The sequence below is a fragment of the Lolium rigidum genome, chromosome 7 (assembly GCF_022539505.1).
Source record: "Lolium rigidum isolate FL_2022 chromosome 7, APGP_CSIRO_Lrig_0.1, whole genome shotgun sequence".
NCBI classification, from domain to species: domain Eukaryota; kingdom Viridiplantae; phylum Streptophyta; class Magnoliopsida; order Poales; family Poaceae; genus Lolium; species Lolium rigidum.
The window spans coordinates 269,445,641-269,465,207 of NC_061514.1; the positions used below are offsets into that span (position 1 = coordinate 269,445,641).

Here is a 19,567-nt window from a genome sequence, read left to right on the forward strand (position 1 = left end):
GCAGTGTCCCTAGCTCTCTCGTGATTTTGGGAGTTGTCTCTAGGCGAAAGTCTAGATTTGGAGTTGGATTAGCATGCTGGGGACATCCTTGACGTCGTTTCTCTGTTTGAAGTATCGTGTTTTGAGATACGACTTGAGGATATTTTGTTGCGCTCCTTTGATAATCGCTGTTGTCCATGGCTAGTTATTCGGCGGCGCAATGTACGTTGTTGCCGGTAAGTCCAAGATGGCAGGGGCGGATCTACTGGGTGTGCGGCATACCCTGCAGTACAGCCATGAACGTATAGGTATAGCTTCAGTACACGTCTGTCATCTCGCTGGAGTTGTTCACGCATGTATAGAAGCGGCTGACTAGCAAAATAAGCTAGCTCCTTCCCCGGCAGATACGACTCGCTGATATGTTTAGCTTGCGGACATAACGCACGTACACTCAAAACGGCCTCTTGCTAGGGCGGGTGTGTCGTCGGCTCGTGTGGTCCGCGACCTCGGGGCCGATGTGTGGAGTTTGGGTTGTACGGTTTTCAGCTAGTTTCCCTTATAAATTGACCAAATTTCCCTCTTCTTAATGAATAGGCAGTGCTCCTGTCGGTTGCTCCAAAAAAAAATAACGCACGTATAAGGTAGCTCCTAGCTCGACTTGATCAGACGGTGATGCACACCACGTACTCAGAGGCAAAATGCTTCCTAACCAAACGGATCGAGCCTTGTCCTTTTTTTTTCTGGCTACTAATTGATTTACAAGAGTGCATACAAACCTATATCTTATACTACCTCCATACCGGTTTTAGGGTTATTACGTATTTCGAGAAAAAAAATTGACTATAAACTTGATCAACAAAACATAAGATATATATCACAAAAATTATACCATTGGATTCATATTTAAAAGAAGTTTTCAATAATGTAATTTTTGTGATATATATTTTATTAACTAAATTAGTAGTCAAAGTTTTGTCTCGAAATACGTAATACCCTGTAAAGCTAATAACACCTAAGCGGACTAGGAACCGCAACCCATCTTGCAACTGCTTTTAGCACGTACTATGGTACAATCCTATGGTTTAGGAGTTAACTGCAAATTAAGTTAATTCTAAGTTGACTGAAAATGAGCAAAACCGTATTTTTTATTCTGCTCAAACACTATTTATATGTTGATCTACGCGGATGATATCATCATAGCTGGCTCGTGTCGACGGACTGTAGAAAAGCTTCTGGAGCAGCTTCGTGTCTCCTTTGCTATCAAGGATCTTGGAGAACTTTCCTATTTTCGGGAGTTGAAGTGACAAAGATGTCTGATGGGATAGCACTAACTCAGACCAAGTATGCTACTGATCTGCTTCGGAAGGTGAATATGCAAAATTGCAAGGGTAGTTCAACGCCCATGTCATCATCTGACAAGCTCAGCAAGAATGATGGCACCATACTCAGGCCTTCGTTTATAGGAGCACGGTGGGAGGTTTGCAGTATCTATGCTTGACATGGCCAGACATTTCTTTTGCGGTAAATAAGGCATGTCACTTCTTTCTGCTCCTACAGATGTGCATTGGTCTGCAGTTAAAAGGGTGCTACGGTATGTGAAAGAAACTCTGAAGGTTGGACTCAGTATACGGCGTTCGCAGTCCACAGAGTTAAGTGTATAGATGCAGATTGGGCGGGGTGTCCCGATGATCGCATATCAACTGGAGGTTACGCAGTGTTTTACGGATCCAATCTGATATCTTGGAGCTCTCGGAAACAACCTACTGTCAGTCGTTCGAGATTGCAACCATAGCGCTTGGCGTTGTTCCTGCTTACTCTGAGTGGCGGAAGAAGATGTTGCGAACGGTCGGTGAAACTACATCGACGCCTTCTCCAGTGGCATCCTCTCCGGCAGGCGGGCCTCTCATTAGGTTGGGGACCGCTGGAGTTTCTGATGCGAGGTGGTGTCGTTTTTGGAAACGTAGGCCATTTTCATGTGTACGTGCACATGGAGCTTAGCGGGAGAAAGTGGAGACACGTGTCTAGCAGAGGACTCAGGAGATCGGAGAATTTGATCTCATCGCAAGCTCAGGACTCTCCAGAACAAATATTAGAGAGAACGATTTTTCGAAACCGCGTGTGTTGTGCCGAACTCTGCTACAGCAAATGCATGTTCCCAAACCAAAATTAGCCGAGTGCACACGCCATAGGACTCCGGAGAAAATAGGGAACCAAATCAGGTAAAGCGTAAATGCACCCCAACATCGGTACGCGTTCCGGTCGCACAAGGCAGGCAAAGCACCCGGGCCGGGCCGGGCCGGTCTGGTCTGGTCCTTCCCGAAATTCCCGAGACGCGTGACACGGCCCCACCCAGGCCCATCGCCCGACTACGTTCCGGACGCGGTTTGGTTCCGCCTATATAAAACCCACCCGACCCGACCCGACGCGCATCCAAACCCCAACATCTCAGCGCAAGCAAAGCACCTCGCACAGCTCCGATCGCCGCAACGAACCAGCGTCAGCGAGCCCACCGGAGCGACCAGGAGAAGATGAGCTACCCACCACCCGTCGGCGCGCCGCCGCAGCAAGGTCTCGATTCCCGTCCATCCCCGTGCATCTACTTTTATTCCTGCCGTTCCTTTCCTCTTTTCTGTGTGGCCGACTGACGACTCAAATCTCCGCCGTCTGGATCTCAGGTTACCCGGGGAAGGACGGCTACCCGCCCGCGGGCTACCCTCCGGCAGGCTACCCACCCCCGGCGCAGGGCTACCCGCCGGCCGGCTACCCGCAGCAGGGCGGCTACCCGCCGCAGTACCCGCAGCAGCCGCCCTACCAGCAGCAGCAGCAGCAACAGCAGCACAGCAGCGGCCCTTCCTTCATGGAGGGATGGTACGATCCTCTTCGCCTCTGCTCCACTCTTTTTTCCTTTCGGAGTAGATTAGAACCAAAAAGTTCAGTTCTAGTTCAGAGTTTACGAAATTTGGATCCCCCGGTTCAGATCTGCGACGGCACGCACGCCACCGGGCGGCGTTCCCCGCCGGTCGCCGTCGCCGTCGCTCCCACGTTTTTGCTTGGTTGGGGCCCGTGACTTGACGCGTGAGCGAACCCTCGGGAAAAGGCGAGAGCAGTCGCCGTCTCGACGACGTGTCGGTCGCTCCGCGCTGAGCGCACACGTATTCCCCGCGGCGAGGGGCGGTTGTCTTCTCCCCTGGCCGCGCGAACCGTCCGATCTTATATGGACGGCTGTGTTGCGTGGCGTCAGCAGTCACCAGCTGAAAGAGATGGGTCAAAGGCAGTCATGAATTCTAGGGAGGCGTTTCACATGCGCCCGGTAGTAGTAGCTGTTTTGGACCGGCATTGAGATAAGACCAAAGTTTCAAATTAGTGCGCTTATTAGATTCCTTAGTCAAGAAGCAAAACCTGACAATCAAATTTTCCGTTGACGCCGCGGTACTACCAAAGAACGGCTGTCCTCTCCCCAGGAGAATATCACTAATAAGCTTAAGATCACGCTCAATTGTTTATGCTTACCAACAATTCTACTAAACCAGCTTTAGAATTACAATATGCAACTGTATGCGTTGGGCATTTCAAAGTATCATCATGGCAGGCATATACTTATTGCAAATGTCAGTTTTATATTAGACAAAACTAGTGGTACAATACTTTTCTTGCTTTTGCTGTTCTGTGTAATCATTCTCTTTTGATATTTTGCTGCAACAGCCTGGCCGCCCTCTGCTGCTGCTGTCTCCTGGACGCCTGCTTCTGAGGAGAGCGAGGAAGACGACGGCGGATTTTATCAACTGGAACTGGAACTGAGCTATCTTTGACTGAAGAAGAAGATGATGCTAGCTTAATTATTTCTTGTTGAGCCTTATCGCTCTCTTTGTTTATTACTCCATGTTCATGAACCTCTGCAATGGAATTGGTCGGTTGGTGTCGATGGACCGATGATTAAGCCTATAGTGCTTTCCATGTGAGTTATGTGCGTTTCTGTGCTCTCGTGTGGTGTCCAATTTGATCTTTTCTGTAATGATGGGTCACGTTTGCGCTGTCGTTCTTTTAGCCGCCGGTCATGCGTGTGTTTCTATTCGAATCTTCCACCTGACGCTCAAGGTCGTAATTGCATCTGCCTGCAATGATCCCGGACCCTTGTTTAGTAGCTTGGTCTTTTCTTTTTGTTGACAGTTTGTCCGTCTTCTTCTAGTACTGCACTAGGTTGATTGCAACGTTACACTTCCAAGTCATACTAAAATTGACAGGCTTGGTAGTAGTGAGCCATTCTATCTAGGTCCAAGCTCGCTAGTGCAAATTTCAGACTTCTCAACTGGAACTGGAATTCTAGTTAGGTGGTCGAGACTTTACAAATTTCAGACAATCAGAATTAACGAAAGTATAAAAAATATACTCCACTTGAACAACTAAATACATTCCTTGCTCAAACTAGATCTTACCAGTATATTAGCCGCCGGTACGCTTGTATTCTTGACTGCACCGTGTTATATTCGAATCTTCCAGTCAACGTTCCAGCTGGTAGCAGGCTGTAGGGATCCCTGAACCTTGATAGCATGGTCTTTTCTTTCTCTTTACAGTTCGTACGTCTTCTTCCACGAGTGTGCATATATAGAACATGGGGGCATGTGAACCCACTTTTTAAAAAGTTCAGTTTGTGATGTCAAAATATGTTTTAAAAATCGAAACACAAAATGATTTCCCAGATGATCTCAAATATGTGCTCTGGACATGAGTTTCGTGACGAAAAAACTTTTTATTTTGTCTCGGCAAAAAAGTGAAACTTTGCAGGGCTATATAGCAGTATATATGTGACGTATTTTGTCTTTTTTAGATTCTGAAATAAAAAAGTGGTTTCTCCGCGAAAACTTTCTACGCACACATGAAACATGCATACGTACCCGGATATTTTTATTTCAGAATTTTTTAACATTTGGAAAATGCATTTCCAACTAGAGTTCACATGCACCCATATTCAAACCGGACTTTTCCTTCTTCCACTTCCTAATTGCAAGGTTACCCTGCAATCCATCCTAAAATTGCATACCTTCAAAGAGCGCAACGTTAGGCTTTGTTGTGCGCCATTCTAGTTAGGAGCCTAGGACCAAACTCTCAATGAGACTTAAAGGAGTGAAGTCATATTTCAATTGGAAAAAACTTGCGCTTACTTAATAGTCCTTGGTTAAACCTAATCATTAAATTGATCTAACAATTCCAGTTAGGCTTGACCTTTTCCAAGTTGAAATTTGTAAAGATTGATCAAATTTAGAGATATAATAGACGTCTAAAATACTGGATACATACTATATGGAAATGTATGTATCTAGTAGTATTGATTTGGTATTGTCTATGTTGATGAAGTTATCTAGCTATGAACTCGGTCACAGCTTACAAAGTTAGACTTTCAACAAAACTAGCATGCACTATATCTTGAAATATAGAGTACTACCTCTGTACGTGTTTAATCGACGTGGGCGTCAGTATATACTGAGCTATTACATGTGCACTCTCGCGTCAATTAAATCAGACCGGAGGGAGTATATATTACTCCCTCCAATCCTAGAGCCCCAACATTTTTCTATGGATCAGAGGGAGTTGTATTTTTTCCATACTGACGAGCATATTCTCTTGATTCAACAGGTTCCATTTTACTGTTTGAGTCCTCTCAGTGTAATACAGTACTAGTAATAGATGCTGACAATAAGTCAGTATTAGACACAAGAAACAAGTCACCTCTTACAGATTGTCTCGTGGCATTGTGCAACTCCCAATAAACTGAAGTGTGTTTTCGTTCCATCACTAGGAGCATGTTTGGTTGCTTGCGGAGTGGTTTCTCTGGCTTAACGGGCCAGAAAATGGGTATTTGGTTGCCCACGAGAAAAGCTTTTCTGCATCTCACACTTCATAAAGTAACCTTAAGCCTGTACGAAGAGGAATATCCGAATCGACCGTCTCTAGCGAATGTTGGAGGTGATGAATGCATGTGCGATCATGCATAATATAATCACTGAGAGTGGGCGCAAATCTCCAGTGAATGCTCATGTGGATCACTATGAGTGTCAGGTCCAATTGTTGATCATCAAGTGCCCATAGATTTTACTGATTTTCTCGTTATGCATGCAGAAATCTATGACCCAGATACGATACGCATGACCAACTGCAAAGTAACCTAGCATCTTTGGAGGGTCAAAGGATAGTTTATGCCGATGCCTTTATCAAGTTGCTTCAAATTATTGGATTTGTTGTACTCCCTCCATCCATTCGGAGATTTATTTATGCACACAGGTAGTATGATTTATTTCCATTGACAAAACCTGTTGTATAAATTCGGGTTTATTTATGTGTTGAAAGACTAGAGATTTCTTGCATGTTCAAAGACTAAAATTTATAAAAAAAAAGGAAAAAAATGTTTGGAAGCACTATTAGGGGACGTGGCTGGAAACACACGCGTCACAAACATGGCACCACACGGCGACGTTCCCCAATCGACTGATCCAGAGCTTTACCGGACGTTATTTGGAAAACGCTGGTCCACATGCTCTTGGAGGCCGCATGCGTCCACGCACCTTAGAGCATCTTCAGCCATCTCCCCGACGAGGCCCCCAGGACGCCTTTTTGTCATTCGGATGGACGAAAACTCTCAGTCGCACCCCGCTCCTCGTTTTCGTCCGGATTAGGCCTTTCATCCGTCCGGAGAGCCCAGGCCATCCCCGGCCCCTCGGGGTGCGCTCGGGGACTCTGGACGAGAGAAAAGCGGGGACGGGCCCGCTCTGTTGGCGAGAGAACAGACGAACCCCACCACTTTGTCGACGCAAATCCCCCATCCCCTCCCATTGCTCTGTCGCCACTGGCACCACCCCTCGCCAATCCGCCGGCCGGTTGCCTCAACTTCGTCGTTCCTCCACCCAGCAGCCTATATTCGGACGCCCGTCGTGCCCTCTGCCTATTTTCCGCCACCGGGCCAACTCCCTCGCGTCGCTCCTCGTCGACACACCCGGCAGGTGTTCGTCCAATTGCCTAGCCGGACATGGACTCCGACGAGGAGGAGGAGCAGATGTTCGTCGAGCTTCTTGAGGAAGAAACGGCAGCCGTCGCCCAAGACGAGGAGCACAACCTAACCACCAGGTGCCGACATCGTGGGCTGCGTTCATCGTTATGCGTCAGGAGATTCGAGACTCCACAATGCATCAACAACTGCAGGATGATCTGGTGGAGCACATATGGACGCTTCGAGGCAACACCAACTAGTTTTTCCATTTGATTTGTTTGAAAATTTGTCTTGTTTTGTTGAACTGTAACGTTTATTTGTAAAAATAAACCAAATGTTGGCAAAATTGGTCAAATTCGCCGAATTATGCATGAAATTTGGCATCTAGGGACGTTTTTCTGTAAAAAAAAAAAGCCGAACCCCGGGTGTCTACCGAGGAGACGGCTGAAACTTCGGCGCTGCCCGGGCCAAACTTTCGTCCAATCCGGCGCTAAATAGTACCGGATTATTTAACGCCAGATTTCGACCCGGGGAGCCCACGACTGGAGATGCTCTTAGCCAGAGCAAGTTCCCCAAACCCAAAATCTATTGCAAGCAAACAAACGCGTCCCAGGTGCCAAAGTTTTTCGTTTCAATGCTTGGTGCCGAAGTTTGGACGGGTAACTTCTGGTCCCCATCGTGCTTTCACCAAAAAGAGGTTTCCACCGTCAGGAAGCATTCACGTTCATATCATACAAAAATGTAACCATCTTTTATGATTGTAAAGACTGTAGTGATAGTTTGGCAGCAGACAGCTATCTATTTATCGTCGATTCTGGAAAAGGAATGAAGCACGCATCGCAAATTCGCAAGCCACACGGCTCAGTTCGACGTGTTGGTGAATGGTGACAGTTTGCTTTATATTGTCACTGATGATGACGCGACGTTGCATAAATCCATCCCCCACGCCCACAAATGACCACTAGATTCGGCAGCCCACTGCAGCAGCATGCAAGTGGCTCCCAGTCTTCTACTGGTATATCCAACCATGAAATTTATTCCTCACCAGCTCGCTACCGGCCCCAAAGGATGGTGTGCTGCTACACGCGATATAATTCCATCAAGCATGCATGTGCGGCATCTTCTAAATAGCAAACCTTGACACGAAGTATTCCCTTTGATTTGTTATCTGAAGCAGCAAAAGGGAGAAATGCCGGTTGTCTCTCAAATCTCAATCCAAGCAAAAGGAAATCATCATAGGAATCAAACAGAAAAGCAAAAATGCCAGTCTAGCTGCCATGTGCAGACCTGCAAACCCCCATCTTTCCTGAAGTATAGTGAGTGATATGCCACCAAGAGCGGGAGTGGCGTTTTGGCACCCGGGAGCATATGCTCCCGGTTTTTAAACTTCGTTTTAAATGTTTTTTTAAAATGTTGAAAAATTTGAACACAAAATTTAGTTGATACATCTTAAAATTCTACATGTTCAAAAAGTGGGTTCACAGAAAACCGACATTTTGAGTGCCATCCGTAAAAAAGACAAATTTTTGTGTAAAAAAAGTTGTGTACGAGACGTTTTATTTGTCTTTTTTTACACAAGTCACAAAAAATGTCGGTTTTTTGCAAGACTTGATGTGCGCACGTAAAATGTTGATACATAAGCGAGAATTTTTTTGTTTGATTTTTTTGAATATTTCAAAATGTTTTTCCGATGGCAGGAGCATATGCTCCCATGTGCCAAATTGAATTTCCGCACCAAGAGCTTACTTTCCATTATTTTCTTTTATTCACTAAACAGGTAGACTCAATTGGGTAGCATATGATGATATGAACACCTGCATTGCTTAGTCATGAGGTTTGTATAGAATTTCCTCTGCTATTTGATTTCTGTTGTGGCATAAAGCTCATTTACATCCATGTAAATATAATAGAAGTATTTTAAAACACCGCCACAAACTGCAGTTCTGTTTCTCAAGACTATAATTAACACCAAAAACCTTGAAATTTCGATATAACCAGAGCAGAATTTTGATATACTCAGAGGGTATATCTCGTCGACTTCCACCAAAGTCCTTGCGAGTCCTGTCATCTGCCAACAAAATTGTTGACTGTGACACCAGCATGCTTTGGCTGGAGCTCCTTTATGTAATACTTTGATCCACGTGACAGATTGATACGTTTTCTCCTCTGCTCAGGAATAGACTCAATCAAGCATGCTGAGAAACCACGTCGCACAAACCTGCGCCATTTCAAAAATAAGCACCAGCAAGGCAGTAAACTAATGCTGTGATCATTGCAGTTCAATATTCACTATTCAGATGGTCCTAGTGAAGCGATGCCAAAGCAACATGTCAAATCGTCAACCAGATTTGGGACAAACTCTACACTAGACACAGACCATCCACATAATATGGAACTTGGAATTGAGTATCGCCAGTCCGTACTATTTTAACTACAGCAAAGTGATTCCCCGCAAAAAAAAAAAAAACTACAGCAAAGTGATAACTCAATGTCTACACTAAGATCAATCATGGGATAATACACTATCAGACCATCCATATAACAAGACAAGAGAAGGATATAGGAACATACCAATCAGCCGTCCGTGTAGTGAGCAAGAATAGTTTCCTAAGACCACGGGATAAGGCCTCCTTCTCAACATAATCTGAAGAACCATAACCAGAAGTAAAAGAAGATCTGTATTATCCTTTCCAGTAGAAACGAATAACAGCATGTGGGAGCTCTTCTAGTATAAAAGAGAGGAGGGTTTTTAACAAGGCGAAAGACTTTCCTTTTTCATTCATTAAAAAGAGAACAGTTTAAGTTACAGGACAACCTTGAGGTCACATTAAGAGAGCAGTCATAAACTGGAAACTGGTACATCGAGTAAAAAATAACATTCTGATTTCTTGCTCTTACAATCAGATGGTTAGTAGTAGGCTAGTTAGTTATCAAGGGACCCCCTCATTACCACTAATTTCTTTCATTGGTGGTTTCTTGTTACTCATTTATTTAACCTGTTAGGTTCTTTGTGTGCATGTGGCAAAGCAGCCAACTGGATGACACCAATTGAAAAAAATAATCAATGCTCCTAATTCAGTGGTAGCATTTTCAGTTTCGTCCCAATGAAACAAAACCCTTGTTTGTGCGGAGAAGCAGACACATGCATCCCTCAGATCCATGCATTTATAATCAAATTAACATAAAGACACTTGGAATGGTGAAAAATCAGACCACGGAGTATGCCCTGCGATAGAAAGCAAGGTACATTATCAAACAAAAAGAATTGTCTAACCCTGTATTTCTTAGCTGTGGCACAGCTCAACACCACCAGATGCAAAGTGATATTGGTGAATCGACCCGTTTATGAAATTATAATGTACTAAGGTGTCACTTTGAGGTTTTCTTGTGGACAAAAATTGATGACTACTTTCAGAAAACCAAATAAGGCAGTGAACATACCAAGCAACTTGTCACCTAGACCTCTCCCTCGGCATTCTTCAGATACAGCAATTGCGGCAACTTCACCAGATTTGTCCTCAGGGAACGGAAAAAGAGCAGCACACGCAATGATTGAACCATCTCTTTCAACAACATAGAATGAATACAGAGCTTCAAGAAGCTGAAGAGGAGTGAGAAACAAGGCATACTTATTTAGTACCACTAAGCACAAAGAAAAAGCTAAACGGAGGCAAAAATACCAATCGGCTTAACACTTAAGCACTCAATATATATTTTTCAAAGTTTTAGCACACCTCTTTATCTGTTCTTCGCACTAAAACACCAGATTCTTCCAGTGGATGAATGAGTTTTCTTATGCCATGAAGATCTTCCTCGGTAGCCATCCTTGTTCCTTCATAAACATCCCTGAAACATGTGGTGGGGTATATATACTATGATTTCATAATATTTTGAAGAAGCTATTAGATTTCAAAAGGCATTCATATACTGACAATACCATGGTGAACATATTTATTGCGGAACTACAGCTAGAGTTCAAATTTCAAAACAATGATATATCATCAGCCTTGACATACATTATTGAGCAACGCTACCATTATAAAACAAAATCCAGAAAGAATCTACTTATGTAGATAGCAGCATGCAAGCTGTAGTGCCTTAGCCATGGTAAACGGTTTCATTTTCTTCTGTTCTTAGTAAGCAATTCAAATAAGCACATTAGTTACAAATTGCAGAGCTGTTACAGTATTACTCTATATTATGTTCAGGAATATAAAAGGTAAAGAGCATGATATTAATCAGTTAAAGAGATGTGTCTAAATCGATACTCGATAGAAGGATAAAGTAGGCCTTGAAGCATTGCCTTATGTATTGAACATATAATTTTATAATAAAAAATTACAACAATTGACCTTCAGGATACCTTGCTATCATTGTCCCTGCGCCATCTCTTGTAAACAATTCTAACAGCAGTGATCCATCAACTGTTCCATCGATGATATGAACTCTTTGAACGCCACCCTGACATACGGAAGAAACAAATGCATAGTCAAGTCTAAGAAATAGACTGTCGTGAAACTTTCAAGCTTACACTCCATACAGAATGTGGTTTTAGGGCGTGTTCGGAAGCCTCCTAGCTTCTCCAAATCCTCAAATCCGGCTCTCAGATCCGACTCCGCACTTCTCCCACGAAGCTCAGAACGTTCGGCCAGCTCCCGTCTTTTCTGTGAGACAATGACGGGTGGACCCCCACGTCATAGTTATCTTCCCCAAATGCCCAATCCTGCTTCTCCTCAGATCCGACGATTGCTCGTGTTACCTCCTCCTCCCGCAGCTGTAGCAGCACCACTCCCTGCTTTCAGAGAGGACAAGGACCAAGGAGATCGTGGCACATATCCTCTTCTTGCTCTGGATTAGGAGCTCGGGATAATGGAATCGGGAGCCGAGCGTGACAGCAGCGACGGGGCCGAGCGGGTGGGCTGGGAGAGGTGAAGGGGCGACGGGGAGGGTGCAGCACAGTAGGTGAAGGTCGGCTGCCATCGCAGGACGGGTACCGGCTTGGAGGCCGGGAGCGGCGCGCCGGCGGACGGACAGCTCCGGCGGCTCGGGCAGACGGTGACCTCGGGCGGATGGCCAGCTCCGGCGGCTCGGACGGACGGCCAGCTCCGGCGGCTCGGGCAGACGGCGACGCCGGAGTTGAGGTGCGGCGGCGGCTCGGGAGCCTGTGGCGGCTAGTTCAAGGACGGGTCGGGAGCACTTGGCGTGGTGTGGGAGAGAGCCTCGCTTGGGGAAGAAAGGAATCGAACCGAGCAGTTTTCTCACTTGGCGGTGGCAGAGCGTCGTAATTAACTGCTGCTCCGCGACAGGCTGCTCCGCGGATCAGCGAAATAGGTGCTCCGCGAATTACACAGCCGAATCGTCCTGCTCCGCGGATCTGGCTCCGTGGAGTTGCCACGTTCGGCGCTGCTCCGGGCCGGAGCACCGCGGATCTGGGAGCCGGAGGGTTGCCGAACACGCCCTTAGTACGTCAGGATTTGCAAAAATATTGTTCATTTCATTGAAAGAGAACATGCAAGTGTCTTACGACATGTCACCTGCTCAAACTGCACTCAATCTCCAATACAATTATATACAGGTCAGCTTCACATACATTTTATACTATTGTAATGTAGTTCTGAGCAGGGTTATACATATCTAGCACAACTACAACAGAGAATATACATGCATGAAATAAAGGGCTTGATATATGGTTCAGTGTACCAGCCTTTTTAGACCTGTGAACATCGCAGGCAATATGAGTATTGCTTCATCAGAACTTCTATAGCATGACACTATAATACTGTAACAACATTGATCAAGAAAACCCAACACAAAGCTAGCAAATTCAGGACAGTAATGTTGTTTCACAGAGGATGCAAATTCCAAAAGAATTAGATGTACATGGTAGCTCTGAGGAAAGCTAGTAATCTAGAACCAGAACTGGATTTAACAGAAGAATGCCATATGTAAGGCACAACACTTACATGGCACACATATGCTGCTGCAGCCAACTCAGAAAGGTAGCCATTTGACCTGCTTAATCGCTCTTCACCACCAATGGCAAATCCTTGCTCGCCAGAATAAATACCGTTTCCATTGTTAAAGCCCAACCCATTTTGAAAAGAAGGAGCATAACCATTAAGATGACCCCTTCGGTTTGAAGGTGGTTCATGTTCTTCCTCATCTACAACCTTGACATAATTTGCAGCAATATCACTTAACTTAGCACGCTTTCTAATCAACATGTCGGCTTCCTCAAGAGACATGAAATGAATGACTCGTCCATGCTCATCAAATATCTGACCATCCACAACGCAGATAAGTTTGTCTGCCTCTATGGCCAAAGCACAAGCAGTGGCAACTTCATAAGTGCTGAATGTTTGCAAGCAAAATAAACCAATTTTGTTTAGTAGGCTAGCCACAATATGTATACAGGTTATAAACATCGACATGGTTTTTGTAAGTTTTTAGCATCTTAAATAAGAAAGGGCATTCACATAAACTTTATATACCATACATTCATAACTTAGAGGTGGGAAATAACAATATAAGCATATAATCATTAATATGTCATGAAAATGAGTAAAGGATAGGGAAAACTACATACTTGCAGTTTAAGACTTCTCCCGAGCTCGAGTATCCCATATTGCTCACAACAACTATGCTATCACTAGCAAGCCTTTCTTTTATCCGTGAAACATCAATTTTCTTGACTTCACCAGTGAATCCATAATCAATACCATTAACTACCCCTCTTCTCTGTCAAAAGTAGTTCATAAATTTAGTATTGCAGGGGCCTCCAGCAAACTGAAGTTCAGTGGAACATACACAAGACAAAATAAAGTGGAGAAATACCATGCAGACAAACACATGCACGCTATAAGAAATAGACACATAGTGTTCCCAGTATAACAATTGTTCTCCGATATCTAACGTTTTTATAAAGGCGTAATCAGGACCTTAAAGTTACAAGTCAAGAACATATGCCTGCCAATTCCAGATCATAACTCCCGACCCTAGAGTTCTTCACACTGTTCTAAGCACGTTGGTTTATAAGAGCAAATTTCTCACATGCTAAGATTGGTACCGGTCCTAAAACCTCACAACGTGACAAGGTTGGGGTGGGGCAGTAGTATCCTAAGGAGCAACTGTTAACCGGGCATGGTGCAGGGGATGAAAGGGAAGAAAAGTTTGGGGGCAGGGATTAGATCTTTACTAGTTTATATTTACTCATTGGACGGGGAAGGGTCAACGAATAGAACCCCAACTTCCTAACAAACCATACATTTATCTTCCTATCTAAACTGACCTCTCCCCTAAATAAATAGATATCCTCTGACTAAGTAATGTACTACAATTATCTCTAAATTGGGCTAAGGGTGGAGATCCACGCCTTTGACGCAAATATTCCAGCTTCACCAGAATGACGGTTGAAGGGTATTTAAAACAACGTGAAAAACTAATTTTTTACCAAGAATCTGCGTCATAAGGTAACCCTGGTGATAAATTACGAAGGCAATTGTTTGCATGCTGCAAGTAACTCAGTGACTAGAACATGGAATTACTGTCAGCATGGACCGGCTTTTAGTGCTAGAGCAAGTTTTCTATTTTCGACTCTTGTCATTTGGACAAATCCACCGGGTGGTTAACTGTTAGTAGTATGTAAGGCTCTGCATCCAAATTTAAGAGTGAACATGAAGCAAAAGAAATGTAAAATAGTTGGAAAGTGAAATGAGTCCATTGGACACAGGCATAATTAAACATTCTTTGAAAATAATAAGGAAATCCCTGTTATCATGAAGTACATATATGGAGAACATTATTCAAACAGACCAAGTTAATAACTACTTAAGTATCGCATTATCAATTATCATGGAACTACACAAACTTACAAACCCCAATTAATAGATGCTAAAGAAAGTGTCTGTCAATCAGAACTATGTATAAATTACATGAGGACAACAAACTCTATTCTTTAGCGATTTTTCAGTACATACTCCCTCCGTCCCAAAATATAAGGCGCCCATAAATTTCGCTGGTCAACAACCTGCAAGTTCGGCTATGATTTGTACTTATAATATGTCCACAAAATTTGTATAATCATATATGAAATGAAAGGGATTTTGCAAGACGAATGCAACGATACCATTTATACATTCTAAATCCATATAATTTGGTAGTATACATTAGTGGTAAAAGTTGTGCATCAAAGACCGTGCCAAAAAATGTGTGACTTATATTTTGAGACGGAGGGAGTATTATTTATCTATCTGAATTTCCAAACTTATGTAAACTTATTATCACCAGTAGTATCATAGCTCAAAACGTAAGGTTTTGAGGTCTTAGGACGAAAAGTAAAGGAGGGGAAAAGTTCAGGGTCCAAAAGCGAATTTTATTTCTTCTAAGTAAAAATTCCACAGCACATCTCTATTTTGAGGGAACAGGGTGAAAGGAAAAAAACCTATCGTTTACTCACGTATGGAGCTATTTACAAGTATAAATCTGCACCGAGCACATGTTACAGAATACTTGAAAGTTGCAAGATGATATTGTGAAGAATGCTTATTCTTGAGGAAGCTAGGTTAAGTTTCACCTTAGCACCAAGGAAGTTGCCACTTGCGACATTATCCACAAGACCATGTGAATGTCCAATAACACCATGTCTACGGAGATTTAACATTGGAGGACCAGGAGAGAGCTTTGCCTCTATTGTTAACCTTATTCTGCCAGCTGCCTCCATTGCAGCCTCTAATGAATCGGAATCAGTAACTCGGTACTGACCAACATATTTAGCCTTCCTTCCTACAGAAATTCATAAGATGAGCAACTGCACTACCAGAAAAATATTATAAAATAAGTTACAAGAAGAATAACGTCTGCCAAAATTAGCATAAACTAAGGAGTAAGGACAATACAATAGTGCAGAAAAGAATCATTCTCCCCATCATTGTCACCTACCAAAGAAACTAATAACTTTATGTTTTCATGCATTTAACATTTGAGGACCAGGAGAGAGCTTTGCCTCTATTTTTAACCTTAGTCCTGGTTTCAGAGTTCCTCCGCAAATCACATTCGGATATAATTCCATGGAAGAGTTTACATGGGAGTAGGGCAGACATTGACGAACTAAATGCTACACTTCCTAATGAGATGCTGTTCACTAACAAGGTATCAATGTGCAGTAGCAAAATGGGTTCTGCTGTATTTCTAGTCATGCAGCTTGCTCATGTGCTTGGCAGATTAAGTTATACATAAAAAAAATATACAACTCATGTCACAGTCTTTGCAAACTAAGTGAATCCACACAAGAGAAATACTAATCATTTTTCTAGTGTTGTGTCAATTCCTCAATGGCACAGCCAATTTTTAGAGTGATAGATGAAGAATGAGTGACAAGCACGGCAACAAGGATGTGTGCTGTGTGTGCAGAACCGACCTCTTTCTGACAAGAGCTTATCAATCTGAACATGTGTCCCCGGAACAAGAACAAAGTTAACCCCCAGACCATGGAGAAGTGAAATGTCCTGCATGTGATAGAAATGTAATGTTTCCCTTTAAAAAAATGCAAAATTGTAGGGAAGTTGATAACTAGGAATCCATAGCCCAGTGAAATTCGATGGCCATGAAAGAAGATAAATATCACATTAAAAACTCAAGCCTGGGCCACATGAGTGCAACATTTTTCCAGATTCCTCGCAGGAAAATCGATGCTTTCTACTCCTTTTTCCCAATAATGTACTACTAATATTGACATGATTTACAGTCATGAATCACAATCACAACCTCAATCTTCCTACGTACCAAAAAAAAACAAAGTTACTCTCAATTCTGTTTACCAATTCTTATCCCCAGTAAACTCCAACGACGCATATCGATAATAAGCCTTACAATCTCTTACCTACCAGAAAACAAAGTTACTTTCATTCTATTCCCAGTAATGTGTCGCATAGCTGTACAATTCTTTTTCATAGTTTCTCTTAATTCGCTTTGGCTTTAGCTTAAATTTTTCCTTTGATGTTTTGGTTGCAAGAACTTGCACCTGTGACCATTTTCATATGTCAAAATCGCAGAGTGCTTTATTGTGAAACCAGAGCACGGAATATCCCCAATCATGATGACTGTTATAATTTAACTACTTTGTCTGGATCATTTTTGATTATGTTGGGCAACTACTAGGCGCAGCTATAGAACAAACTAAATGTTATGAAAGGACAAAGTCACTTATGGAGCCACCAGTACAGTAAATTAGGCGGCATGTACATTATATCTGAACAAAAAAACTGGAACAAATCCAAAAAAATCACCAGCTCAACTCAATTTAGCAATGCAGTACCTGCAGAATGCGGTCCAAGTGCGGCCCCGACACGACCTCGCTGGAGAGGACGACCACGAAGGTGCTCCCGCGGTGGCCCCGGATGTACGGCCACGCCTCCCGGAAGAACCCCACGAACTCCTCCCCCGCGTCCACGCCGCTGCCGCCGCCGCCGCCGCCGGGATGACGAACGGCGCAGCACCGGATGGTTCGCGGACGCCGGCGCGGCGGGGGCAGGCTCAGGCTCCTCGACGGAAGGCCCCGGGCGGCTGCATCCCGAGAGGCAGGCCGCGATACCCCGCCGGCGAGGCGCGCGGCGGCGGCCGATGAGGCCATGTAAGGAAACGGCGACGGGGTATGGCCTAGGAAGTAGGAACCCTAGGGAATTGGGGCCCGCGGAGGGGACAGCGGCGAGTAGAGTAGGTCGTCGCTCCGGCAAGCGGATTGGCGCGTACTCGCGGACCAGCACACAGTTTGGGCTTGGAACAGAACACGAGCTACCACACGCGGCTCAGCCGCTTTGCTTTTTTTTTTTAGAGAAGCTGCTGCGTTTTCTAGCATTTGCTCGGCTCAGCCTGCAACTTTATCAGGCCCAAAGTTAACTAAACGGGCCACTCAGAATCTTCGGGCAGAGTGGGCAGTCCAAGTTCCAAAAAACAAAAATCTTCGGGCAGTCATTCCTCTAAAAAAGAAATCTATGGGCAGTCATGCAATCCTAGATTTACGATCAAACTGGATTTGTCGGGGGTTGTGGATTCCTGGAGACACTCACTACGCAACATGGCACGGAGTGTTTGAGCCTTGGCTAAATTAGATATGGCTGTTTTGGTTGATAGATACACTGAGCCAAGCTGATTTTGCAAAGGTTTTGGTGGTTATTTGGTCGATCTGGTAGGCTAGGCGAAGAGCAATTCATAAGAATGAATATCATAGCTCTCTCTCAACTATCGGCTTTGTAAACAAATACCTGGAAGAGCTAGACATAGCTTCCTTGAAAGCACCGGATGTACCTTCTAATAGGGCGACACATGATCGAAGGAGATGGATTGCACCGTCACTAGGTGTCTAGGTAGCATGAAGATTAATGTAGATGCCGGAGTTTCCAGGAATGTTGATCATGGTGTTGTTGCTGATGTATGCCGAGATGAAACGGGGAGATACATCGGTGCATCTGTAGTCATCCAAAAAGGTTTGTCTGGTCCGGCTGGTTTGGAAGCTATGGCTTGCAATGAAGCACTTTCTGTATACCTCGCCTTGGACTTGCAATTGTCAGTGATGTGAGCAGCATCGGATTGCTTGGAGGTTATCAACCAGCTGAGGGACAAATCAAATGGTTGTTATGCGGTGATTCTAAAGGAGAATGATGGTAGAAAGAACCAGTTTCAGGAAATGAGTTTTCGTCATGAACAGAGGGAAGCAGATAGGCATGCGCATAGTTTGGTAAAGCCAGCTTTGTCACTGCCAGTAGGACGACACATTTGGCCGCTTAGTACTTCTGTATCACGTATGCATGTGTATTTCTGTAAACATTGCTTCTGAATAAAATCATCTGCTCCACTTAAAATAAATATGTTCGTAATTAAAAAAACTATGTCCGTACACGCAGCAAATTTTCCTATCTGTTATGCAACAAACTGTACACAGCTCTCACTCCCAAGAAAATTATTCTTCTTTCCCATAAAAAAAGTTCTCTCTTCCCCAACCAATTAGAGCCCATGCATTTCAGTTTCATTAACAAAACTGTGCATCTCACATAGTGCATTGTTGAAAAAAAATCGGTCACGAAACTCACGCATGATGCATGATGAACTTCTACACAAATTAGCATGTTAGTTTCAGTAATTAAATCCATGTCTACATAAATTACCATTTCACTTTTAAACTCATTTAAAAATGTCAAAAAAATTGTGACAAAAAATGTCAAGCGTACATCTTGATTTTCCATGATCGCTCTCGGGGGCGGATCAGGCGAAACCCTAGCCGCTACCCCCACACCTACTCCCCGCCGCCGCTGGAGGAAGCCGACAGGCAAACCCCTCACATGCAGACGACGGTGGTGGGCTCTAATCTTCGAGCGTGACCGGTGGAAGCACAAGCCTCCTCCTCCTCGCGTGGTGGGATCTCCGGCCAGAGCTTCGTGACGGACGCGGACGGCGTGGCTCATCCGACGGAGATAGACGTGGGGGCGATAGGCCTAGACCTCTTGGATGACCTTGGCGATTGTTGTGGTCGCAAGGGTGGCACGGCGCGATTCGGGGGCCTCGGTAATACGGCTCAGCCCCTCACAGGGAGAGAGACAAGGGGGATGAGGGGGGGGC

At 44.2% G+C, this 19,567-nt stretch overlaps 2 protein-coding genes across 2 annotated transcripts; one reads left to right on the forward strand and one right to left on the reverse strand.

The window, feature by feature from the left end:
• Window positions 1-2,438: 2,438 nt before the first annotated feature.
• Window positions 2,439-3,938, forward strand: LOC124676979 (protein CYSTEINE-RICH TRANSMEMBRANE MODULE 13-like). The gene is made up of 3 exons (XM_047212989.1): window positions 2,439-2,547; window positions 2,655-2,847; window positions 3,682-3,938. The coding sequence occupies exons 1-3, from the start codon at window positions 2,508-2,510 to the stop codon at window positions 3,725-3,727; spliced, it is 279 nt and encodes a 92-aa protein (XP_047068945.1). The 5' UTR covers window positions 2,439-2,507; the 3' UTR covers window positions 3,728-3,938.
• Window positions 3,939-8,866: 4,928 nt separating this feature from the next.
• Window positions 8,867-17,585, reverse strand: LOC124677562 (probable amino-acid acetyltransferase NAGS2, chloroplastic). The gene is made up of 10 exons (XM_047213544.1): window positions 17,271-17,585; window positions 16,374-16,461; window positions 15,531-15,739; window positions 13,545-13,696; window positions 12,922-13,309; window positions 11,322-11,419; window positions 10,693-10,804; window positions 10,400-10,559; window positions 9,530-9,602; window positions 8,867-9,176 (listed from the first exon to the last, which is right to left on the reverse strand). Exons 1-10 carry the CDS (start codon window positions 17,583-17,585, stop codon window positions 9,023-9,025), a joined length of 1,749 nt encoding a protein of 582 aa, XP_047069500.1. The 3' UTR covers window positions 8,867-9,022.
• Between the last annotated feature and the right edge of the window lie 1,982 nt (window positions 17,586-19,567).